The sequence below is a fragment of the Hemicordylus capensis genome, chromosome 9, assembly GCF_027244095.1.
Source record: "Hemicordylus capensis ecotype Gifberg chromosome 9, rHemCap1.1.pri, whole genome shotgun sequence".
Classification (NCBI taxonomy): domain Eukaryota; kingdom Metazoa; phylum Chordata; class Lepidosauria; order Squamata; family Cordylidae; genus Hemicordylus; species Hemicordylus capensis.
In genome coordinates, this window is record NC_069665.1 from 17710424 (window position 1) to 17737422 (window position 26999).

The window sequence follows — 26999 nt, forward strand, 5'->3', positions numbered from 1 at the left end:
GCCGCCGCCACCCCTCTTAGGTCAGTTTTCCTCTTGACATGACAAAATGTGCGTTCGGAGGAACCGCAGGAATCCAGCAGCTGCCGGGCCCCTTTGCTCCTCCTATGCAAAGCCTTGTCTCATAGGGCAGGACAGGAGTTAGCCCCACCAACCCCTGCCACAATGGCCAGAGTGGCAGGGGATGATGGGAGTTGTAGTCCGTCACCATCTGGGGACCCAGGTTTGAGAGAAGCCCTACCATATAGATCAACTGTCCTTCATCTTCTGGACTGTCCTTGTTGAACAGGATCCCCTGTTCTGCTGCCTTCCAGGGACATTGAAGGGTTGCTCTGGTACTGCTGCATGGAGTGAGGCACTTGGGTCTGGCCGCCCGCTAGAGTCTCTGGATCAAACCCAGTGGCATCTTATACAAAGTTTATTAGCATACTTCTCCTACACTAATCAGGGGGTTGGCTTAGAAGACATCTCCTGGGCCCCTTCCAACTCTAAGATTCTGTGTTAAGAGTGACTTTTAAAGAAATGAGCATGCACTCATGTGCACTAGAGTTCCTCAGGCTTCAGCTGTCTTTCAGGTCTCTTGGCATTAGGCCAAACTCTGGGCCAACCATGATTATAAATCATCTCCTAGAGATATGAAGGCCTGGAAAAGAACTGGAAACACACATCCCTTTCTCCCCCCCCCCAAAAAAAAACCCTGGGTTTTAATTTCTCCCCTCCCCCCCCCCCCACCGAAGAATCCAGAGGAAAGAGTCATGGTATGCAAGGACAAGGCAGTGGAGTTGACTCAGGAATATGAATGGTTTAATGAGACAGATATTATGTACAGAGAGGCAAGTGCAGTCTGCTTTTAGTGCTCTTGCTGCTGGCTGTTTGTTAGTTCTGCTGCCTCTGCTCCAAGACTGGAATGAAAGTAACTAAAGTCCCATTCAAAAGCTGGCCTGGATAAAGGAATTAATTAACCAAAAACATCACACACACACACACCATTTTTGGTGTGCCTTCACATCTCTAAACTCTCATGTTCAGCACTGCCCTCTATACACAAGTGGTGATGAATGGAGTGTTAACCAGAAATATAGGCTCTCTTGACAAATACCCCCACATACAGTCTATACTAGAGTTGCCAGCTTTTAAACCAACTCTGGTAGTTGTCCCTTTAACAGGAGTTTGAGGTGCTGAAACTGATAGCAGGTGATCCCATTTAGATGCATGCAAAGATTCACCTGTTGGTTTCTGCATGCCCAAACTCTTCTAACAAGACAGAAACAGGCCTGCCTGTTTCATTTTCTGACCAGTGGGCACTTGGCAGAACCACCTGCTTGGAAGGTGAGATTGTCATCAAAAGCCCTTCTTCTCTGGGTAGCCTTGCTTGCAGAGGGTAGCTGGGGAGTTACAGGAGAGGGTCTTTTCTGGCCACCAGCTTGGATGGCTTTAAGCAGGGCTTAGGCAAATTCATGAAGGGCAGGTCTATCAGGGGTGACTGGTCTTGATGGCTGTAGGCAATCTCCATGTTCAGAGGGAAGAAATGGCCGGAGAGGGGGCATGCCTTCATCTCCTGGTTGTGTGGCTTCCCAAGGCCTCTGGTGGTGGGTCACCGTGTGGAATGGGTGGCTGGACTAAATGGGCCTTGGGCCTGATCCAGCAAGGCTCTGCTTATGTTCTGTGGTTGTGCCTGATTGTGGAACTCCATCTCCATCCCAAGAGAGACTGGCCAAGACCTTTGTTATTAACTTTTAGGTGCCTGGCAAAAACCCTGTCTGAGCATTATAAATTGTGGGGATGCTATACTTGTGTACAGCACCACCAAGAGCATGCTCTGAAGAGCCACACCCCTGCGCTTACAGACCGAGAAGCTCCACCTCCATTGTCCATGGTTAAAGCGTTTGCAGAGATCAAACACTGTAACCATGAGCAGTGGGGGCGGCGCTTTAGAGCATGCTCATGTGGAAGCGGCATCTCCACTTTTTATAATGCCTGAACCAGATCAGTGCTGTTTCCTCAGACCTTTTAGTAGATAAACATATTGGTTGAGTCAGTCTGTTTGCGGCTGTTGTATTGTGGTTGTTTTTGCAAAATAGCATGTTTCTGATGTTACTTGTCTGGCTTTCTTACACCGATGTTTCTATGAGATTATGTTAAGCTATTTTGAATGCCAACTGTGGCAGGCAACTCCTATCTTGTAGTACAGGGAGGGAAGGCAGAAAAGTATTGGAAAATGTGGGATGTTAGATAAGCTCTTCCAATACTGGGAAAGAAATAGAGGCTTATATCTGAATAGTTGAATGAACGTGCTTTAATTGCTAGCGGGTTGGTTTGTCTTGATGCCTGTATGGAAGTAAACTTCCTCTTGGCATGAAAATATAGAAGAATAATTGAAATAAAAGGACAAAATGGGAATTTAAATCTTGATGCCTCCAACAGAAATAATGTGTAGCAGCTGATATGTTGCTATAAGATTAGCTTTAAATATGTACTACATTTTCAGTGGATTTGATGTATTTTGATGATATACATGTACTGATGAGAAAAACATTTTTAAAAGGCAGCATACACTTTAAAAATAGTGATCTGAAACAAGAGGGAGGATTTTTTTCTCCTTAACCTCCCCCCCACCCATATTACTCTTAATGACTCCCTACCACATTTGGGAGTTGCGAACTAGCCAGAAAAAGATACTGGTCTGCTCCTCTGCTTTTAACAGAGATTTGATCTGCAAAAATGAGCAAGTTTGGCGCCATTGGAGCAGCCATTTGGAGCAGGAATGTAGTTTGGTCTGCATGAACTGCTTTGACGGGGTGATCCCTCACAACAGTATCCTAGGTTATGGCGGGACAGATCCCACCAGGATCCTTTGCCCTCCCTGACATACATATTCCCCTCCTAGGAAGTCTTCATGTTCCCTTTCTATCTTGAGTAACATGGAAATAGTGCCCCCCTGACCCCCTCCAAATCATGCTTGTGTGGGTCTTCTTGGATGCAGGACTCTTTGGGGGGCAGCGGTGCCATCACTGTCAGAAGAAGTGCTGACATGGCATGGCATGGCATTGACAGGGATTAAAATGCCCTTTTTATGCCATGGGCAGAGCATTCCAAAAATGATCTTCGGCCATGGTGGGATAGATGAATAGCAGTGCAATTTAGTTAAATTGTATTAAATTACAATTTAGTTAAATTGTATAATTAGATTTTAGTTTAATTTAAAATAGCAGTTTAGAATTGAAACCACGGGTTTGCCAACCTCCAGTTTCGTGTTACAGCTGAATTTGGCCTATGCCTGTCTGTTGATTTATTAGCCAATGTTTTAGTTAGTAATAAATATCAAATTCTCAATTATTTATTTTGCCGTTAGCTTCCTCTTCAATACTTATGGAGCATAAGTAATTTCTCTGCAACAGAACTGAAATGTCTCCAGAGTTCATTTTGGAGCAAGAAGAAATACTGGGGAATTTTCTCAGACAGTTTCTGTCCAAAGGAGAGAAAGAATTCCTGTACAAAATGTTTTTATCTCCTGCTTATTATTTGTAGCAGATGAAATCGCTGTTTAAGGGACAGCTGAAGGGATTGGTTCAGATTCAGCAACCCACCTAAGAACCCTATGAATTTTAGGTTTAGACTTGGATCTCATTTTTCAACAATTAGGTCCTCGCGATGGCATGCATGCAACATTTAAAAATAACTACTTCCCAGCAGGCAAAGCAGCGAGAGGATTTAGATGCTCTTCTGCTTAAGGTACCGTCTATATGGAACTGCAATTGTGTGGATAGTGTGTTCTCTCTCCTCCTTCCCTCCTAGGGATCTTTTAATGCCTCCGAAAACTAAGCAGGGAGGCGCCAGATGCTCTATTCCTTGGGGCACCTTCTGTGGGAGTGGGAGCAGAACACTTCTTGGTAAATGGGGCTGCAGCTCAGTCGTTGAGCATCTGCTTTGCATGCAGAGGGTCCTTAGCCTAGCCAGGTTCAATCTCAACCTTGGAGAGTCGCTACCGGTCAGTGTAGGCAATACTGAGCTAGAGGCACCAGTGGTCTGACTCAGGCAGCTTTCTAGGTCTGTAACTTGCAAAACCAGGAGGCAAGCCAAACGGCTCTGAAAATGGGTTGAATTCTGCTGTATGGAGGTTGCTTTCCCCACCCCCATAAAATCCAGTTGCTATAGGAGCTGATCTACTGCTCTGCCATCTCCAGCTGCTGCTATAAACTGCTCATCACTATTTATTGCCATGGGGATGATGGAGGATTAGTTGTGGAACAGCAGCCTGAGCAGCATTATCTCCCTCTAGGCTTGGAGACGGCCAGGAGAAATTGGGGGGCAGGGCTTGCTGGAACCGGGGCAAGGGGGAAGGCGTGAGCTTGCATTTTCTCAGTGTGTCCCCATTTATCGGGCAGAGTCCCCGCCTTCTGGTCCCTGTTTTTGGCTTTGGGGATGTGGGGCTCAAATGTGGCTGTGGGGTGCTGCCATTCTTCAGGGCTTCAGTCCCTCCCCCCCAGAGCTAAGCATCAACAGTCAGGTGCCAACCAGCCATTTTGCTGGCTGGTGAAGCTCCATTTGAACTTGGCTGGTAATCGCAGATTCTTGGGAAATCTGTTTTTCTGGAATATCTTTCAGTCTCTTGGCTGGCTATTTTATTTATTTATTTATTTATTTAACATATTTCTATAGGGCCCAAAACTTGCATCTCTTGGCGGTTTACAATTAAAAATCATTTAAGCATTAAAATCCCAACACTAAAAGTATTAAAACGATACATCTAATTAAAAGCCCGGTTGAATAAATGCATCTTCGGTGCCTTTTAAAAAGTTGCCAGAGATGGGGAGGCTCTTATTTCAACAGGGAGTGTATTCCGAATCCCAGGGGCTTTTGGAAGCGGAGAAGGCCTGTCCCTGAGTAGCCTCCAGACAAGCTGGCGGCCAGTGCAGTCGAACCTCTCCAGATGATCTCAACAGGCGGTGGGGCTCATGGTGAAGAAGACCTTCTCTTAAATGCCAAGGGTCTAAGCTTTAACACAGAATGCCAGAAACTGTGTGGCAGAACAAACCAAGACACACACAATGTTCCCCATTGTACGGCCCCTGGTGGCCCCCAGCAGTCGTAAGTGTGGCTCCCTGACTAATGGTTTGTTGGGCCTGTGTGAAGCTTTAGCCACAGCTGATTGCTCTGCACGGTCCCTCTGGCACTGTGTGCAGGCGACTGTTCCCGTCAGCACTTTGCCTAGCGCCAGGAGGCGCCTTCCAGGAAAACGGAGCCCTCTGCAGCCCCTGTTCCATCTTGGAAGGCGTCCTGGGAAGTGCAACCCTCGTTCCCCGGGCTTTCCTGCCCAGAGCGCTTAAGAGAGGCCTCAAAGGGCCCCTCCCAGCCCTGAGAAAAGTGCAGTACTGTGTGGAGGTCAGCGCAGTGGGAAACAGCTCTCTCGTTGAAGGCTTTTTGCCAAAGTGGCCCCCGCTTGAAAAATAATGGAGATCACTTGGAGTAAACGTATCTAGGTCAGTGACTTGGACTTTGGGTGAATTGGACAAAATATAACTTGTCTGCACTGACTCCAGGATTTCATACCTACCAATATGTTCCTATTTCCCCAGTCAGCTGAATGGGGAAATAGGGACATCTTGGCGGGTATGGAATTTCAGGCAGGAGTGTTTCCCAGCCCTACCAGAGATGCTACCAGGGATCTTCAGCATGCAAAGTGTGTGCTTTACCACTGAGTGGTGGCCCCACTCCGCTCACCTGGCTGCTATTTATGATTTCCTGAAGCAACACAAGAATGTGAATGCAGATACACAGCAGGCACTGTGTGTTTATTTATCCCCAAATAAAACAGTGACCAAAGATGCATAGGGCCCATTGCAAAATGTACCTGTTGTCCTTTAAGAGCATTTGTTATGCCTATGCCTACCTCAGATGATGCAGGTACTCCTGAGGAACACTCACATGTTACCTGAAAAAGAGAGGGTAGAGTGACTGATCCCACTACCCTGCCTCATCCCCCCACCCCACTTCATGGAGCCTTGAGTTTAAAGAAAAACAGTCCCAGAAATCGGCACAAAATAAAAACCAGAGTGAATAGAGGCATGTTGCACTTTATGGGTTTTGCCACAAGGTGGCATCAGTGTCCCAGGTATAATTTGTTGGGTGTCTTGTGAGTTCAGACTCTGCTTCTGCCTTCTGGAAGTAGATCTCAAGGGATGGTGAGGTGAGAATCCATAGTCCACTAATGCCACAGATTAATAATAACAAACCCACTAATAATAACAAACTGCAGGCTGCACCGTGCAGTAGCAACATTATTCCTAGACTGCACAAGTATATACTAAATATTTTGCTTTCATTACGTCTTTGCACCAGCTTCAACACTAAGTATGGGTGAACATGGATTCATGCCCATATGGACCTGTTCATGTGTTCAGATCTGCTGCAGCTAGAAGTACTTTTATGAAGAAAAGGGGGAAGGAGCTAGACTCCTTAACAAAGAGCCACGCCACTCTCACCAAGTCCTAGGCTTCTTTGAAGGAAGCAAATTGGCCTAAAACTGGGATAGGTTGGTACTGTAGATATGTGCCCACTGTCTTTGGCACAAGTGCCGATGTGAAACAGCGTGGGTTGCTACAATAGCAAGGTGGTATGCACAACAATGAATTAAACTGCACACTTCTTTTGTCAAGGTCATCCTGTTCAAAATGAATGCAGTGCAAATTTACACAGTTTCCCTTTGGCTGTGCAGTTTTGTCCCCAAGCTTTACATACATATAAATGAGGTTCTTACGTTTTTTGCTTTGTTTACAAGGCACATTGACTTAGGCTTTATATAATGAGTTACTACAAACAGGAAGTGCAGAAATTGGAGATAGTGTTGCCAACTAGCCAGGAAAAAAAAAGCAGCCAGGCATGTTTCTGTGCCTTAAACATGATCATCTACTAATTGTTGCAGATTGGGCTACAGTTTAAAAGGGCCAGTTCCTAAGGGTCAAACTGAACATGATATCAAATGTGTCTTTTGTATCTTTGTCTGTGTTTAGTTTGTTTTTTTCATCTCTATCCCACTCTTCCTCCGAGGAGCCCAGAGCGTTGTACATGGTTATGTTTATCCCCACCACAACCCTGTGAGGGAGGTTAGGCTGAGAGAGAAGTGACTGTCCCAGAGTCACCCAATGAGTTTCATGGCTGAATGGGGATTTGGAATCAGTCCTAGTCCAGCACTCTAACTGCTTGTTTTGTGTTAAGCAGCAGCCGCAGGGGATTTTCTGATTGGGTTTGAGGTTGCGGCAAGGGAGAGGTTAACCTCCAGCCCTGCCATCCCAAGAAAAAATTTCCACCCCTGTTGAGCTGCCCCCAGGGAAATTTGTACCCATAGCAACTTCCTCAAGGGCAAATAACAGCTGTGGGGGGAATATTTTCATCAGGATCACAGCTGGGGGGGCGCCAAGAAGCCTCCCAATCTCATGCTGCAGTTTCAATCTGATGTAGTGCCCCACCCCAACAGTTGCTATTTTGGGGGGAAACGGATGAAATGCAAATATGCATTTAATGTCACATGTTGCTTGACTCTGGCTTGTATGTAGTCAGAGCTACAACAATAAGATACAGCACAAAATGTTGGCTATACACCGTCCCCTCTCCCACTGCCAACTAGAAAATGTTAAGAGGACAGCTTGTGACCAGATAGTGAACAAATTCAGCATGAGATTTTGCTGGGACCAGAACAGATCAAGAAACTTTCCAAGTTGCTTTGATGTTACTGTTGGCAAACTTTTTTTTTTACAAAAAATAATAATCTGTGTTTGAACGGTAGACCAATGTTGGCAGCTCTTCAGAATACCTGGGAGATGCTTTCTCTCTCTCATGCCATGTGACAGTGGGCAACTAAACAAATATTGAGGATGATCCTCAACTTGAATGAGATCTTACAAATCTCCTCTCTGTAACCAAAGATGACATCTGTTGGAATCTGCCTAGAATACATTCTCTCTCAAAGGAGAGCATCTTTAACTGAAGCAGATATTGGCCGCATTCCCATGTAACGCTGAACCACAGTTGAATGGGCCAGCGATTCCACAGATGTTACATCCGAATGTGGGCAAATGGGCTTGGGTGCAGTGACAAAACTGAAGGTTCAGATTTGGCGCTCCAACCTGAGCCCTCAGATTATAGTGAGTTTTGTCACTGCAACCCAAGACTGGATACAGCCTGTAGTATGTAATGTCTGAATGTGGAATGACAGGCTGCTTCCCATAGAACCGGAGTTCAGAGAGGAAGCTCCTCCCTCAACTCTGGCGTGATTGGCTGTGCGGGTTGTCCTTCAGGAAAGAAGGAAGCCCGCGCAGCCAGGTCCCCCCCCCTCTGCATTCTCGCTGACTGCAGAGAGGACACTCTCTGTTATATATGAATCTGGATGGGAGAGCGGAGGGAGGGGGCTATTATAATATTATTCTGTTATTTTAGAATAATAAGATTCTTTTTGTTCTTATTTGTACATATTAATTCAGGGAGCAGCCCTGGGTTTTCTAAAGGATGCTGCATTAGCTTAGTTGTTCTGGCCTTGTGGTTTTCAGAGGTCCTTTTTTTTGTTTTGAAGAGATATTTACTAGCAGGGCCAGATTTATGGAAGGCCTCCAGATTTATGCAGTTGTCTTGCATTATCCTTCACCTTTCATAATAAAAACAATCAGAAAAAGAGGTGAAGGAGAAGGCTGACAAGAAAGCGAAAATAACACATTTGTCTAGTGGTAGTGGTGCATCTATAGAAGAGGTAGTGCGTTAGGCCAGGGACTAGCAGAAGGTAGATCTTTGTGTGATCTTCAGTAGATCAGCAAGGGGTTTATTCACTTTCAATAGTTTAATCTTGGCAAGTAAAAAGAAGGAAAGAAATTTGCCATAGCTGACCTTGTGCTAATCATTTCTCTTTCTCTCTCTCTCTCTCTCTCTGTCTGCATGTCGGTGTCAGATATGAGTATTCATCTCTTGCCTTTGACCTGGTCTTTGTGCAGCTTTGCTGGCCAGTTTTAGAGTGTTGTGTTCATAGCTCTGCTTTGGAGTAGCTCAGATGTAGATTTGTACTCGTATATACCGGCTATCCCAGTGTATGACTTATGGGGTGCTGGTAGAAGGCTCCATCCCAAGTGAAGTCTCCCTTTTGCACCTGGCTCCAGTTGCTGGACCTCAGGATTCTGCTAAAAACACTAACCCTGTTCAGATTATTTCAAGAAAGGACACTGCACATGAATACAGCATCCAGAGCATGTCCAGAAGTCCCACGAATACGACAAATAATTATATACTGATTTTCAACAAAAGTTCCCAAAGTGGTTTACATAGATATAAATAAATTAAAATGACTCCCTGCCCCCAAAGGACTCGCAATCTAAAAAAGAAACATAAGATAGACACCAGTAAGAGCCACTGGAGGGATGCTGTGCTGGGGATGGATAGGGCCAGTTGCTCTCCCCCTGGCTCAATAAAGAGAATCATCACTTTAAAAAGGTGCCTCTTTGCTCAGTTAGTGATCTTCCTGTTAGTGCCGACGATCTGCCCACCCTGGCAAATCACCGGCATGTCACTCACCCTCCTGCCTGCACTCTTGATGATTACCGCATTCGGCTGAAGGAGCAAATGCAGCAGATGCGATAACGCCTGTTTCTGTGATTCCCGGCCTCTGATCGCAGAAACGGCTGAGATGACACGAACGGCATTTGCTTCTTCAGATGATTGCCATAACCATGAAGAGCACTGGTGGGAAGGTGAGTGAAAGACCTCTGGGGCTTCTGGATGCACTTTGTACACAGCACTCAAGTAGAGCATCTTCTGTCTTTGTTTTAATGGTCTGAACAGAGCTTTAGTTCCTAGAAGCCTGAGGTTTTCCCATACCTGCTTTTGCTGATAATTCTCTGGTTAGAAATTTGCAGTGGAACTGCACCTCCTGGAACAGAATCTTCTTCAGTCACAGATGCTTAGTAATGTCTGAGCAGGGAGCTTGGGACTTTCCAGTTCGAATCCAGCACTCTAACCACTAGTTAACACATCTGTAAGTCACCTTAAGTGGCGCAGCAGGGAAATGCTTGACGAACAAGCAGAAGGTTGCCGGTTCGACTCCCTGCGGGTACTATATTGGGCAGCAGCGATATAGGAAGATGCTGAAAGGCATAATCATCTCATACTGCATGGGAGGAGGCAATGGTAAACCCTTCTTGTATTCTGCCAAAGAAAACCACAGGGCTCTGTGGACACCAGGAGTCAAAATCGACTCAACAAAATCGAAATCAACTTGACTTTCATTCCAACTGAACAGCTCAGTTCTAAGCATGTTTGCTCCAGAAGTAAACCCCACTGATTACAGTGGGACACACTTCCCAGGAAGCATGCATAGGGTCGCCCCCAAACTCTTCCTCTGAAACGATGGAATATAAAAGACATTAACTTTGGGTGGGATGCATTGGGTACCTAGGAACAGCAGCACACATTGTTTGCTACTTGCAAATAATACATAGCTGAATTATTAGCAGAGGTCAGCAACTCGCTGGGGAAGGCCAGGACAGAAAATTGTAGACTTGGAGGAATAACAAGTACAACTTGACTCAGAACAGTCTTTTCTGGACTGAGAATGGTTCAAGACCCTGAAGAGATTATACAGTGAGCGGGGCCACCGTTCAGTGGAAGAGCATCTGCGTGCTTGTATGCAGAAGGTCCCAAGTTCCCTCCCTAGCAGCATCTCCAGGTAGGGCTGGGAGAGACTCCTGCCTGGAACCTTGGAGAAGCCGCTGCCAGTCCGTGTAGACAAGTGGCTCCCAACCTGGGGGCCTCCAGATGTTGCTGAACTACAACTCCCATCATCCCCAGCTACGTTTTTGCTAGTGCAGCCCCGGCTCAGCAATGCAAGCTCCAGACTTTAGGGGTGGGGCCATAGCCAAGTGGAAGAGCATCTCCATTGCATGCAGAAGGTCCCAGGTTCACTCCCTGGAAGCATCTCCAGGTAGGACTGGGAGAGACTCCTGCCTGGGACCTTGGAGAGCCACTGCCGGTCAGTGCAGGCAGGACTGAGTTAGATAGACCAATGGTCTGACTCAGCATAAGGCAGCTTCCTATGTAGGCACAGACCTCTGCAGCAAAACGTGGCGCCTCACACGGCCTTGAACTGGTTTGCATGTTGCAGGTCAGTGCATGTTTACCAGGAAATTAGTCTCCTCCGTCACCATTTCTCAATCATCAAGGCCAAAACCCTAAGCACACGGACAAGAGAGAAGGCTCACTTGAAAGCAGTGGGACAGCATTACATGCATGCAAGTTGTGCACATGCAACAAATTGCACAAATGATGTTACACGAGAGTCAGCCTGTTGGAAGGCGTGCACATTTTGGGTTGCGTTTGTGCAACTTGCAGGCACGCGACATTATTGGGCCGACGTTCCCTTGCACGGGATGCCAGCCACTAGTCACAGGCCTCTTGCATATAGTTCCTGGACATTTCACAGGAGGCAAGAAAGCCAGGGCAGAAAGTGCAGTAGCAGCCACAAGCCCCGAAAGCAGCACACGGGCCCTTTCACTGCGTTCTCTGTCCAGTTGCTATGTAGCCGCTGCATCGCCGCAAAGAACTCTGCCTTATTTATTTATTTATTTATTTATTTATTTATTTATTTATTTATTTGTTTATTTGTGCTTACTAACATTTCGTCATTCCAGGGGAACACAGTCCACGTTTGGAGTTGACTGCCCAGAGGAAGGCGTTGCTCCTCCGGGCTGGCTTTGGAGAGCTGATCTCTGGACCAGTGTGTGTCTTTGGAAGGCTGCCTCTCTTAAAAAAAAAATAAAAAATGCCACCACAAAATAAAGATATTAACTATGAACGAAGCAGGCAGCCTTCCTCAGAGGAAACAAAAGGCTGCTTCATCCTAATGCACAAACGCATCACAAAAACGAGCAGGCCTCGAGCCCGCTTTTAAACACGGAGAAGAAAGAACATTTTGTTGGCATTCAGTGTGTGTAATCCTTGCTGTGCTGTTTGGGGTCGCTGCCTTTACAAGCGGTTCCCAAAGTGCACACCGTTTTGCCTCCCTCTTAGACTGCAGTTCTGTAGGAGGAAGCCCTGTTGAACCAGTGGGGCTTGCTTTCCACCCCCCACCCCACCCCACCGCCCTTTCTTTTAGCCCACATACATGGGATTGGACTGGTGGTGCTTTGCAGGGATATCGGGACACAGCGAGGACTTATTTTCCTAGCGATCCCCTACCTGCTTCTTTGGAATTCAAGAGCAGCCAAAGCTGAACACTCTTGAAGAATGAAACAAGGAAGGAGAGCTGGTCTTGTGGTAGCAAAGCATGAATGGTCCCCTTTGCTAAGCAGGGTCTGCCCTGGTTTGAATGGGAGACTGCATGTGTGAGCACGGTCAGATATTCCCCTCAGGGGATGGAGCTGCTCTGGGAAGAGCAAAAGGTTCCAAGTTCCCTCCCTGGCAGCATCTCCAAGATAGGGGGGCTGAGAGAGATTCGTTCCTGCAACCTTGGAGAAGCCGCTGCCAGTATGAATGAGATGGGCCAATAGTCTGACTTGGTCTAAGGCAGCTTCCTATGTCTTCAGATGACATGGATGAGGTAGTGGATGAATCCTGAGGTTGCAACATGGATTGTACTGTTTCGATGCCAGAGGAGTAATACCAGTTTTGAGTGTTGCCTCCAGGAGAAAGGGGAGGGGGGAAAACAACAACTTTCCATGCGTTTAAAAGCAAGCACAGCCCTTCAGGAAGAAAGGCTCCAGTCTGGCCTCCCTGTCATGCGCTCCATACTTTTGTGTAGGACCGCATTCATAAACGTGGTTCTGCATCTATCTTCAATGTGTGCTGTGGTGCAGTGCATCCACCTTGGGACTCTTCCCCATCCTCAGCTGCTCCTGTGGACCATCCTACCAGGACTAAGTTTCCCAGGGATTTCAAGTACATGCATCTGTGGAGACTCTGTTGTCAGGGCCCTTTCCTTGTGGGGTGTGGTGAGGTGGGTGTCTCCTTCTAACACTCCTAAGGAGCAGTGACGTAGTTGCCGATTCAGAAGTGCACGAGGGAGGCGCTCTCCATGACAGCCCCCATGGCCATGCCCACCCCAACAGCCAGAGAAACCGAGGACTGACCCCCCCACACTACAGCCCTGCTAAGGAGGTGGTCTTCTTGATGTTGTTGTGCCTCATTTTTTGAACTTCCAGTTGCCATTTCGACTGACAGAGGCATGTCAGCGTGGTTTTGCCTAGACAGTTAAGCCCTATCTGCCGACTATATTCAACAACAGTGAATATGGACCACTAGTACAGTTATTCACAGTTATGCCGAATGCAGGTACAGCAGTCCATTTCCTATGTGTATCCTGCATTTCAAGGGGTCTGTAGCCAGGTTTACTTTTAAAATGAACACAGGTACAGTCCTTCATTCACACTCACTCACCCCCACACACATCTAGGTGTGTACAGTGGTCCCTCGACTTACGAAGTTAATCCGTTCCAAATGCACATTCGGAGGTCGAAAATTTCGTAAGTCGAAAAGCGCACCCACGGAGGTTTAAAAAAATTTGTAAGTCGAGTAAGCTGCATCTAAAAATTCGTAAGTCGAGGAAACCGCATCTAAACCGCCAACGGTTTCCGTTCGTAGCTCGAAAAATTCGTAAGCGTGCGGCCATTTTTGTCGTTCGTAAGTCGAAAACATCGGATGTCGAGTAGTTCGTAAGTCGAGGGTCCACTGTACAGACATCTGAATACAGGCAGAACATAATGTCTGCACATAAGGCTTTAGTGGCATTTTTAAGCAGTTGAAGTTTGCTGCTTTTTGTTATCCTGCTTCTTCTGTGCAGACCCTTGGTGTAGAGTTTTTCATTTTAAGTAGGGATAGTTTTTGATTGTTTTTATTATCATATTGTGTAGTTTGCTGAGTTGTGAGCTGCCTTGGGGACCAAAGGTGGGGGAAGTTTCTTAAATGTTCTTGATTTTATCCCAATAAAGAGGTTATAGGTGTTTAATGTCTACTCTTCGACTTTTAGGGACAGTGGCTAGATAATAATCACTGTCTCCAAAATATAAAGGAAACCTCATTGTTGGGCAATCTAGAAAAAACTATCCTCATTAAACCTTCTATTTAACACAACCTGTTGCTAGTCCACATTAAAGCTTGTTTGGGCTGGTCATAATGCCTACATCGCTTAGTAATCAAGCTAAACCCCTTAAGAGCTTATTTTTCTAAACAACAACAAAAATTAAAAAGAGGAATTTACTGCGGGCACATAGGTGCCTGTCGGCTCAAGAAACCAGGACAGCAGGGCAAAAATTGGATTTAACTTTTCCAGTTCTTCTGTGGGGAATGAAGAGATTCCTTCTTGCAGAACACACAAAAAGCATGTGTTCTTTGCCATGATGATCCATTAGGAGAAAAGAAATCAAAGTTGGGTAATACTTTAGCTTGTCCCAATAATGGTATTGTCATATTGTGAAAGTTGATGGTAAATAACAAGAAAAAAAGTATGAGGTTACTACACATTCTTCTTGCAGTCTGCTTCCTCTTGAATGATCTACTCTAGAACATCTGAAGCTAATTTTTGATGGGAAAATACTGCATTAGAGACGACACGGAGAGCAAGTTCAGATGTAATGGTGGTAGCTAAGTACAGAAGAACCATCAATTGCCACCAGGCGTGGACTTTACTACCACCATTTTCTTGATGAATGAATTTCTTTATGATGGTCAGAGGCCAGCAAGAAGGAACACAGTTAATCATAGCTGATAAATCAGAACTAAATAAAAATAATAAAACTGCTACCACAGACCGCCTCAATCTAGAAGCTAAAAAACAAAACTTAGCAAAGTTTTATGTGGCCAGATACCTCCGGTCTGCTAAAAGCAATGTTACATACAAATCGTCAGTAACCCAGAAATTCCAGTCGACAGCAAAATCAAATGGTGTAGCATATCAGAATAAAATCTGCAGTATAAAAGCACATGTGGTGGTGGTTCAATTGATTCCGTGCCACAAGGACACAGACGACATACAATGGGGATTTTACTCTATCTGCCCTCCAGAAGTGCTGAGGGAAGGGCATTAAATGAAGCTCCGAGTGTTGGGCAGAGAACCAACCTCAACCCAACTTCGTCAAGCCAACTCCAAATGTTGCTTTTGGATGGCAGGCTGAGGTCAGCAGCTAACTCTCTCCAACCCTGGTAGCTTCAAATGCCACAAAAACAGTGGTGGCGGCGGGAGCATGTGCCTGGCAGCAACCAAGGATTCTCTTGTACTTCCCACGTACTTTCATACTTGGTTACTTAGTGAACACGCCCTGAGTGAATAAAAGTGCAATTTTTGCTCCAGTTCTTACAACTGGCAGAATACATCCTCTAATGCACTTTCAATTTGTACATAATACTTAAGTTGCAATGTCCCCTGCTAACTGAGCAGAGGCACCTTTTAAAAGTGTATTATCATTATTTAGCAAGGGGAGAGCAACTAGCCCTGTCCATCCCCAGCACAGCATCCCTCCAGTGGCTGTTGCTGGTGTCTACCTTTATGTTTCTTTTTAGACTGTCCTTTGGGGACAAGGAGCCATTCTATTGATGTAAGCTGCTTTGGGTGCTTTTGTTGGAAAGAGGGATATAAATATTCATCTTTGTATAAATTTAGTTAATTAATCCAGCAAGGTGGATGGACTGGATTACGACAGCAATGAATGTACCACCGAGAGACAGTAAAGGCCAAGTCGAAGCCAGATCGTCCTGGAGTGAATCTATCTATGTGGTCGCTAAGACTTGACGGCACTTAATCAATCAATCAATCCGTTAATTAATCCACTAGTCCAACAGTACTGAACCTTAAGATTTCACTCAAACAAGCTTGTCCATACTATAGCTCCTAATAGTCTCTGGATAAATACTTATTAACTCTTTCTTGGGGGGCCCTCCTTCTTTCTGCTCATGTCCCTGACCTCCCATTAGATTTTCCTTCCCAGTCTGCCCACCAAGGCAAACCTGTTTTATTGGTTGCCAGGTAAAGGACTCACTCAGATTTAAAAAAAAAAACTTTTATTGGTTGCCCACAAGCTGCCTGCTGCTGTGCAGACATTCGTAATGTATTATACTGATCAGACCAGGGTCTATCTAGGTCAGCGTGGTCTACACCAGGGATTCTCAATGCTGGGTCCCCAAATGTTGTTGGACTTTGGTTGGGGATTAAGGGAGTTGAAGTCCAATGACATCTGGGGACCCAACATTGAGGATCCCTGGTCTATACTAATCAGTGGTGGCTTTCCAGAGTTTCTGGCTGGAGAAGTTAACTCAGGAGAAAACTAGAAACAATCGAGCAAATGGTGCAACTCTGGGGTGCTTGAAGCCTTGGCCTGAACAAAGTCTGAGTGCCCAGCTAACTAGAGTGTGCCCAGGGTTTCTTTTCCTCTCCTAGGGTTCTGCCCCCCCCCCGCCCTTAATTAAGTGGGTAGAAAGGGAGCAAGTAAATTTTCCAACACTGGAAAGAAAGGGGGGAGGAGTTGCTGCCAGCTGGATCTGTCTACAACAAGGTTATTGGGGGGGGGGCAGGGGAGGCAGGCTTTCTGGCACTAAGTGCGTGTATGTTTCAGGGTTGCCAACCTTCTATGATTGGTTTGGAGTCTCCAGGAACTGGTTTGATAAATATTGGGAGTGAGGATGGGGAGGGGGGGTGAGAAACTTCCAGGAATAGCTTCTGCCACAGCTGGCAGTCCTAGTATGTTTTATGATATGAAGAGGAGGTGGCTGTAGAGTAGAATTGGGATGGCGGGGGGCAGTTGCTGTCCCTGTGTGCATGCGTGTGTGCATCTTCTGAGCGCTCCAGTCCTGGGGGGAAATAGCCACTTTTTAGATGCTATGATTGTGGGTATAGTTAGGGTGTTTTTCAAGACACTGTAAGTTACCTCTTAAGTTAGGCATCCTGGAGCACTCACTATCCTAAAGGCAAACAAGGGTGCTGGTTTCCCCCAGGCCAGCCTTCTCTCTCCAGGATCCCCCCCCCTCCCCGAAGCTCTGCCACTCTGCTCCAGAATCCAGGATCTTTTCAGGTGCTCAGGGGGGTGGTCACGATAATTAAAAATCCACCCTGAGCCAAGGGAAATGCTGAGTGAGTAGAACTGTGCAGACCAGTTGGGTGGCATTTGAAGTCCTGCTGCTTTTGGTGGGGCGGGGGTGGGGAGGGAGCCCCAGCTGCCACAGAATTTTTTAAAACCTACAGCTGTTCTTGTTCTTAAAACAAGCTCTCATTTTTTAAAACATCACATCACAGCTTTAGAAAAAGTGAACCTCCCCCACCCCTCCACCCCCAATGCTAGGTGCTCCAGGTGGGGCAGCGCACCCACTGGCTGCAGTTCTGCAAGTTGTCTGAGGTTTCCCGAGGGGTGTGTGTTTGTGTGTGTGTGTGTGTGTGTGTGTGTGTGTGTGTGTGTACACACGTACCTCCCACCCCGCAAAACACCAATCACCCCCCTTTTAGTTCTCGAACTCTTTGTCCCCGAGTTGTCTTCCTGACTGCGATGGGCTGATCCTGGAATCAATAGGGGGGGCTCGGGGGGCTCGGGGAGCGCATGGACCGCGAACAAGGCGCCTGTCCTTCCCCTGGGTTTCCTAGACCCGCCGCGCTCACCCCGAGCGTCCGGACCGTACTTCGGCGGCATCCACAAGCAGTTCTTTGGCGAGAGGAGGAGGGGGGGGGGCGACCTCCAGTTCCACGGACAGGCGCTCAGACGAGACCCCCAAGGCAGGGCAAGGTGAGGGCAGCGCGCCTCCTCCTCCCCCCTCGAGCTGTGCGATGCTGCAGAACTAGAGCAGCGCCTCCTCGCCGCCTTCTCCCTGGCAAGCAGCAGCCCAGCGCGGAGGCGAAGCCTGCGCTGAGCGCTTGAAGGCAGGGAGAGGGCAGGCTGGGGGAGCCGGCACAGGAGCGCGGGGGGGGGGGAGACACTCCTTCCCAGTCCCAGCCCAGCCCGCTTTGCCCGCGGCTCGGACGCCACGCCAGCCGCGTCCCGGTCTCCCTGCCTGCCCGCCCACCTCCGCGGGCTCCCCACTCCAGGCAGCCGCCCCACTGGAAGTGCTGCTGCCTGGGGTGTCCCTCCTGGAGCAGCGGCGGCGGCGCATGCGCCTCCCCTTGATCGCTCTCCAGCCGGGCTCTGGCTGATCGCGGAGCAGAGAGTGGCAGAGCTTCAGCGGGGGGAGTCCTGGCGAGAGATGGCTGGCGAGAATCAGCAGCAGACCCTCCGGAAGAGCATCGCGGCGCAGCAGCCGGCCCCTCCCGCCGCCCAGCACCAGCAGCCTCTCGGCCCCCCGAAGAGCGGCGGCCCCGCCGCCCCCCTCGCCGCCGCCGCCGCCCCCACCCCCGAGAGGGTCGCTCTCAAGAAGGAGATCGGCTTGCTCAGCGCTTGTGCCATCATCATCGGTGAGAAGGGGCGCCTGGCGCGCACAGAGGGGGCCCGCCGGGTGGGGTGGGGGGGGGCGCGCATCTCTGCAGCCGGGCTGGTGTGGACGGGGGGGCGGGGGCGCGTGTGGTGCCTCTCCAGCTGGGGGGGGCGGGTTGGGGGAGAGACGGGGGCCAGGCGCGCTGGCTTGTTCGGGCTTGGTTGGCACGAAGGACTGGCAGAAAGTTTCCAAGGGCAAAGCGCCTCGCCGCTGCAGGAGGGAAGCGGCTTCTCCCACCCCGTTTAGTGGAAATGGGGGCGATCTTGGCTCGCGCAGAGCCTCCAAGCAGGTTTCCTGGAGCTCCTCTGAGACTAGCGGGCGAGCTGGTCAAAGAGGGGCATGATGCCTTCTAGCCTCGTTCGGGGAAGCTGGTTAATTCCCTGCAAAGCTGCCTGTGGGCAACAAGATGATATCCTCCCTGTGGGGGTGTGTGTGTGTCTTTCTGGTGGTGTGTTTCAGTCCCCATTGGTTCCATCACTTGGCACGGGGGAGAGAGGCTAGAAGGTGGCGGCTGGTCCCAGAGAGGTCTCTTCCATGAGATTCATTGCCCGGGTCAACAGGTCACCTCCCAGATTCCACCTAGAATTTTTAAACCCATTTCACACATGTTGCTGTTGCAATCCTGGGTTGCTCACCAAAGCCCTATTCACATGTTATGTTCAATGCCATCAGTGTACAGTGTTCACAGGCACCGATCTGCACACAGATCTTTTGATTGATTAAGTGCCCTCAAGGCGATGTTGACACTTAGCGACCACACAGATAGATTCTCTCCAGGATGATGAGCTGTCTTCCACTTGGCCTTGAAGGTCTCTCCGTGGTGCCTTCATTGCTGTCTTAATCCAGTCCATCCACCTTGCTGCTGGTTGTCCTCTTCATCTCTTTCCTTCAACTTTCCCCAGCATTTTAGACTTCTCCAGGGAGCTGGGTTTTCGCATAATGTGTCCAAAGTATGATGGTTTGAACCTGGTCATTTTTGCCTCGAGTGAAAATTCTGGATTGATTTGTTCTATGATCCATTTGTTTGTTTTCCTAACTTTCCATGGTATCTTCAAAAGTCTTCTCCAGCACCAAATTCAAAAGTGTCTTGAATTCTTGTTAAAAGTGGAGTGATTTGTGTTTTGTGGGGTGGGAAGTATATTTCTTGTTTCTTCAAAGTCCAGCTTTCACATCCATAGAGTGGCATGGGAAAAACCATTGTCCAAATGATTCTAATCTTTGTAGGTATAGATATGTCACGGCATCTAAATAGCCTTTCCAAGGCTTTCATTGCAACCCTCCCAAGTCCTAGTCTGCAGCATATAGGCAGAAGTTATCTACCACTTCTGTGTCTTCATTATCAGTTCTGAGGCTGGTTGCTGTACCTGTTGTCATTACTTTAGTCTTCTTTACGTTTAGTTAGATACAGTTACATTTACACAGATAGTTATCCAAATGGCATGCTGAGCACAGGTAAAGTAGTACATTTCCCATCTATACCGTGCATTTGAGGGACCTGTTCATTTTGCCTGGACTATGAAGCCCCACCCACACCCTTGTGCAATTTGTATACGGTGCCCATAGGGAGAGACCTGTATGTAGATACAGTTATTCACTTCCTATCTGTATCCTTTGTTTCAGGAAACCTGTGCACAGGTTCACTTTTAAAACACAGATACAGTAATTCACACAAAAACATGTCTGAGTGTACAGACACCTGTACACTTGTACTGCATAATGTCTGAATAGAGCTCAAGGGTATACTCAATGGGGTAGCAAATCTTGCTTCTTGGATTTGGTTCTTGCATGAGTGTATTTTGTTTTTTAATTTATTTTACATTTTATATCCCGCTCTCCCTCTAAGGAGCCCAGAGCGGTGTACTACATACTTAAGTTTTCTCCTCACAACAACCCTATGAAGTAGATTATGCTGAGAGAGAAGTTGTCAAATACCTGGTGGCTGAGTTAAAGCTGCATATTATTTATTTATTTATTTATTTATTTATTTGGTGTATGATGTGCAAAGAGATGTATGGCACCAGGGGGAGGGGGAATTAAGGGGGGAACGTAGGTATGAGTAATTTTATTTCCAAAGCAAAGGACCTTGAGCGTCGTGGGTATTGTAGCCATTTTGGTCAGCACACTCACTGGATTTTTGTAGGTTTGCTTGACCTGCTTAAGAATATGCACAGGTGACATTCAGAGTGCCTTGTGCTTTTTACATGCATGTGTGATGATTGCAATCCGGTTTGTTACACTTTATTTTTATTTCACCCTTCTGCCAATGAGCTCCTGGTGAATGTGTGCATCTCTCTTCTCCTCCCTCCACTCCCATTTTATCTTCACAACAATCCTGTGAGGTTGTTTGGGTTGGCCTAAGATAACTTACCTAGCCTACTTCACAGGGTTGTTGTGAGGAGAAACTTAAGTATGTAGTGCACCGCTCTGGGCTCCTTGGAGGAAGAGCAGGATAGAAAATGTAAAGAATGAATGAATGAATGAATGAATGAATGAATAAATAAACAAACTTCATGAGCCTTTTGAATGGGGATTTTGAACCTGAATCTCCCCAATACCAGGCTGGCACTCTAGCCCAGATTTGCACAACTTCAGCCCTCCAGTTGATGTTAGGCTACTATTACTATTACTATTACTATTACTATTACTATTACTATTACTATTACTATTACTATTTACATACTGCTTTTCAACCAAAAAAGTTCTCAAAGCAACTTAGATAGGAGGGGGAAAGTTGGCTCGCTGTCCCCAAAGGGATCACAATTAGGGATGTACAAATTGATTCTTGGCTGAATTGATTTGACTTGAATCTAGGCAATTCGAGTGATTCTACCTCAGATTGAATCACCCTTGAGGATGCTTACCAGATTCGATGTGGAATCAAATCACCCTCAAATCACGCTCAAACCTATTCAGTCCACTGCAAACCACTCCAGTTTGAGCAGTTTGATCACGAACGAGTTCGAACCGGTTCGAACCAGCCAAGCCGGCCAGTTCATGGAGCAGTGGTTCAGTCCGAATTCGGACAGAACCGCCGCAAGTGGTCCATGCACACCCCTAGTTCAAGATGCTTTAGCTCCTGTGATGAAGTTGGGCTCATATGTGAGCCCCCCCTCCCCCCACCGCCGATCCTTTGGCCACTAACACATTGCAGGGCAGGACACCGTGCTAGGAAGCAAGTGGTAGGCCAAGCCCAATGCTCAGTTCACCTCAGTTCTGGGTCACCATGGTTGTGTGAAACCAGCTATGGCAGATTAAGTGTTAAGCGGTGGTGTAGGTCTGCAGGGACGTTGTCTTGATACTTTGCCCCCTCCAGGGTCTCAGCAGGGACATAAAGCCCTTGGCTTTCTACATGGAAATCATGGGCTGCTCTTGCTATTCCAACCATTTATTACCATTCTTCCTGTCTTAGGAACATAGGAAGCTGCCTTATCCTGGGTCAGACCCTTGCTCCATCGAGCTCAGTATTGTCCACACCAGGGGTTCCCAACCTATGGTACTCCAGATCTGGCTTATCTACAGCTCCCAGCATCCCACCCACAATAAATGGTAACTGGGGATGCTGAGAGTTGTCGTTCAACAATATGTGAAGTACCCCAGGCTGGGAATCCCTGGTTTACAGGGACTCAGCCGCTTGAAAAGGCAGGGGCTCAGGCGTCTGAGCAGACATGCGTTGGGGTGGGCGTGGCTGTCAGGGTGGGCGTGGCTATGGGGGCTGTCATGGAGAGCGCCTGCTCTTCTGAATTTGTAACTACATCACTGGTGTTAGGGAATGCATTGTTGGTGGCCCACTTGGCTTTCATGGCAAGCAAAGCTTTGTTGATTGACTTTCTCAATGAGGAATACCCAATTAGTTTTCGAGGAAGGCCAGGGCTCTCTGAACTACTGTTCGAAAGCCACTGGCTTAAGCAATCAACCTTTCTGTTACTTGCATTTACACAGGATGTCTGATTTACCTTTTTGGAGAAATAACGGACAAGTATCACCTCCTGAGAAGCTACCTAATGGTGCAACAGGGAAATGACTTGACTAGCAAGCCAGAGGTTGCTGGTTTGAATCCCTGCTGGTCTGTTTCCCAGACTATGGGAAACATCTATATCGGGCAGCAGCGATATAGGGAGATGCTGAAAGGCATCCTCTCATACTGCGTGGGAGGAGGCCATGGTAAACCCCTCCTGTATTCTACCAAAGACAACCACAGGGCTCTGTGGTCGCCAGGAGTCAACACAGATTTGACGGCACACTTTATCATCTCCTGAAAGCTGCAATTTTAACTGTCCCCATATATCAAGGGAAAGATCCTTGGCATAAAGACCCAAACATTACAAATTGAGGGAATCATTCAGCTTAATTTCCATCAAGAGCAGTTGGGGAAGGGACTAGGGTGGGGCTAGCACCCCTTGACACCTGCCCAACATTTCAGTTTCAGAAATCTAATATGTAAGATGCAGCTCGCCCGCCTAGAAATTAACTTTTCTGGTGCCACCACTGATTTCCATTCATCTTTTATTATTATTATTAGGAAGCACTTGTATAGAATGGAATGGGGGGGGGGGGTTGCAAAGGGCCCTGGCCCTATTGATTATTTTTCCAAATAATTGTATTTGGTCCCATATCTAAACACACATGCTGAAAATGAAGCTGCTTTAAAATCAACCATGCCTAGACTCCGTCTGCAGTGTTTAAAATTATTTATTTTAAAACCTTGTTATTGAAAAGCTGTATATCAATATTTTTCATAACATTTCAAGACTTCAATGTTGCAAATGAATAAGGCCGAACAATGAATAAAATGGCACTTCAAAGAACAAGCAAATTGCATTTGGGCAGTCCATATGTTTAGGATGCATCTTCAGGCATTGAAGACAATGTCTGTTTAAATGAATTTGTTTCTCAATTTATATGCAGCTACAGCAAAGCAAATCTTGGGACTCTGGATGTAACAGATTATTCTCCATTTGACAAAAGATAGTATGTCCTCTGAACTGGCCAAACTATCCAGCTGTGGTTCCACACTGAATTTCCTGTTGGATACCATGTGGATAACACACAAAAGCATGGAATGATGCGTCTTCATCATGAGAGTTCCATGAATGAACCATTCCTTTTTATACTCCAGGGCGCTTTCCAGATTAGACCCTACAACAGGGTCATGTCATACCTTGGAAGTGTGCTTCTACACTTCCTGTGTTGTGACATCGCTGCGTAGTCTCTACGTAGACAGCAGGGTGCTGTTCAGATTTCTAGTGCCTTGTTTCAAATTTAATTGCTGAGATATAGAGCTTGGACGTCGTATATCCGATGTAAGGAGGTTGCTGTTTTTGTGAGTTGTTCGTTTCCGCAAGACTGCTCCCCCTGCTGTTTACGTTTCGAATGTGACTTGCCTGAATGGAGGCATTTTGCTGCTGTTGAGCAGCTAATCTGGAAAGCGCCCTGATGAAGTCAGTGATAGGGATGTGCACGAGCCAGTTCAGCTCCCCCTCTGGGAAGTGGTTCCCTTTAGGAGCCGGTCAGGAGCTCCCTACCTGCTCCTCCCAACCCTGCTGCTTTTCTGGGTGCGGTGCCCAGTCCTCAACCGGCCGCGTAGGGCTGCAGCACTGGGGCATTGGCATGCGCATGAACACTCACCTGCCGATGGCGGGAGGGGAGCATCTTATTGTCCTTTGCCTCAGTCAGCCAAATGTTTTGGACAGCCCCTGGGTTGACTTGATATAAGGCCATTTCCTGTGTTCGTTGTGGCAGTTGTGATCTGCATTGTATCAACAGTTGATCTGTATGTGTGCATGCACAAAAGTGTCTGCTGGGCCTGCCTCACAAGAGTAGGTTGGCTTGCATTATATTGGGTTCCTTTCTAGAGCTGATCTACACACACACACACACACACACACACACACACACACACACACACATACACACAATTTTAAGGCAATGCGTGGCCTTGACTTGAACATCATGAATACGCACTTCTGTAGGACCGTGGATCTCCAAGCCCAGTAAGATTCCCTTGGATTAGCCCCCGGGACTGGAAGAGCTGCAGCGGTGGTGGCTCAGCAGAGATGGTGGCAGAGACGGCAGTGAGGGCTCCTCCCATGGGCTGCCTGCCTCCCAAATGGCCCCCAAACAGCCCCACCATTGGGGGCATTTGAGAGGAAGGCAGGCCCGAGGAAGAAACTCTTACCGCTGTCTCCACCCCCATCCCCGCCGCAATAAATACTAGTGTGCAGATGTTCTGTGCGGGTAAAGATAGTTCAGAATAATCACATGAAGGGTAGCCCTCCAGGCCTGTAATTGCATGTTTTTACAAAACAATAGCTATGCACACTTTAGAAAACTAGCACCTCAGGAAGAAGGGCTCCAGCGTCTCTCTCATGTGCTAGTTTTCTACATGCAGGAAAGTGGAGGAGCATTCTAGCATGCAAGTGTCAACCCTCTGCCCGAGGATTAATAGCCTATTATATGGAGGAACAGTATGTAATGCAGAAGTGTCGGGATGGGGTCCATAGAAAGGATGGAAAACCTGTGACAGGTAAATGAGTAGCTTATACAGACCTCTGGGAAACCTTCTCAAATCCTTTAGCATATTCTGTAATCATCTTTTAAAAGCTTATCTTTGCTTTAATGAGGACAAGAAACTTCCATTTAAAAAAACAAACCCTGATTCTGAGCAATCTGACAATGTAAATTCTCCCACTGCAAGGTCATGGCCAAGCAGTAACCAAAGCAGCAGTTCTGAACACACATACTGAGGAAGATGTTCTAATGAATTCAGTGGGATTTAATTCTGAGTAGACGGACATAGGTCCACACTGGGAGTGTTGTTCGCAATGAATGTCTCTCTTCATGCCATATTCCTTATGTGTCAGCTGTTTATGGGAGGATATTCTTTTTATACTTCAGGTGTAAATACCGAAATCCTTCTTGTTAATCAGCATTCTATCTTTTCTCCAAGGTACGATCCTCCAATGAGGATAACACCTCAATGAGTTGTGTACCTTTTTCAAAAGAGCTTTTTGGGTCCAACTCATTGATGCTGAGGGGAAGGCCCCAAAAGACCAGACTGGGCTGTGCTGGAGGACATTTTGACTCAATATCCTGACACAATTGCAGAGACAAAAACTTCCTGTTCTAAAACGGGAGTGAGGCAGGGGAAGAGCCATTTTTAAGTATCTCTCGAGCTGAACACAGTGTTTGGTAAAGGCAACAAATCTCTCTGGCAATTTATCTCTGCTACAGGATTTTGGAATGTGCCCTAGGACTTCCATGGGGAGAACCTTAGCTGTTCTCCTTGTTTTAAAATCTGTCAAGTGCGTCTGGGAAGCAGAGTTGTTCTTGGGCTTAGCCAACGACTACCTTTTTAAGGACACAACCCCATCCTATGCATGTTGACTTGGAAATAAGGTATGGTTTAAGCATGCATCAGAATGAGGTGGCCGGATCCTGAGATGGTAAAGCAGATTGTACCCTTCAGACAGCCAGTGTGAGAAACAGCGTTTTTGAATGCTCCCCCTGCAAGTGAAAAGTTAACTCACCAGGGCAAGAGGTTCTAACCTGACCCTCTCCCTCTTGTGCAAAATTTCTCTTTGTAGGGAGTTTTTCACATAGAGGAATATAGAGAAGCCTTGATTTTATGGACCCTGATATTCCAGATTTAAGATTTTCCAGACAGTGTTCACAGAACCGGAAGTTCAGCAGTTTTGGTCCCTCATTTTGCTTTTGGCCACTGTCCCGGGCATAGGCTGTGTGACCTTGTGCAGAAAAATAACTTTTTGTGTCCCAAAGTGTGTTTTGTGTTGTGTAAACTTTTATTGTTGACAATTGCTTTCCATGTCCCCCAAGCTGCATGTTTTGTGGATTTTTATTTTCGCAGCTCCCGTGACCATGTGCTTTTTGCCTCCATTTTTTGGACAATCGCCTAATCCAGACTGACCTCCCACCGACCCTTCACAATTAGTTGGGAGAAGCAAAGTCTCTCTGTATTCGCAAATGTGATTCTCCCACCCACAAACTGAAGTGGCCCAGCACTTCTACCACCTCATTCAACAGGATGGGTAGATCAGGCCTGATTTCGATGCAGCTTTACATCCAAGCTGTGGAGCCATCATCCAGGGCCTGGTATTGGGTTGCCATGTCTCCTGTGGTCCAGATTCAGTGGGTGGCTAGGAGCCCATAGGCGGTACACTTTGGAACAGGGAGCGGAGTCTGATGGTAATCTGCGTCCACAGGTCTAGTCCTAAACAGCTAGGGCCCTTACGACAGGGGTGTGTATGGACCATTTTTTTCATGGTTTGGTCTGCATCAGAACCAAAGTTGATGAACTAGCTCGAACTGGTTTGAGCAGCCTGGGCAGTTGATGAGGGCTGTGCCGGGCGTGGGTGGGTTGGTGGGCAGCAAGAGGCAACTTTAAAATTAGATGAGAAGGTCCTTACTGCGACCTTCTGTCTACTGCGACTTTGCCCAGTAACAAACTTACTGTTTGTTACTGCGGGTCCTGGAAGCTACCTGGAGCATCAGCGTTCCTCTCCAGCACTTGCCTCTCACTTGTGCAGAGGCCATTTGTGTGGTCAGCGACATGTGCACAGCAACAGGCCCAG

The 26999-nt window shown here is 47.2% G+C and overlaps 1 protein-coding gene across 4 annotated transcripts in view; it reads left to right on the forward strand.

The window, feature by feature from the left end:
• The window catches only part of SLC7A10 (solute carrier family 7 member 10), a 90933-nt gene that overhangs the window by 15255 nt on the left and 48679 nt on the right, over positions 1 to 26999 (forward strand). Inside the window, exon 1 of one of the 4 annotated variants that reach the window (XM_053271056.1) lies at positions 1197 to 1326. The exons of 2 other annotated variants lie outside the window; for them this stretch is intronic. In XM_053271056.1, the coding sequence (XP_053127031.1) occupies positions 1206 to 1326 (121 nt within the window). In that variant the 5' untranslated portion in view covers positions 1197 to 1205. Of the gene's footprint in view, positions 1 to 1196; positions 1327 to 17933; positions 18392 to 26999 lie in introns of those variants that run through there. One more of the 4 variants, XM_053271055.1, reaches the window with a different exon arrangement.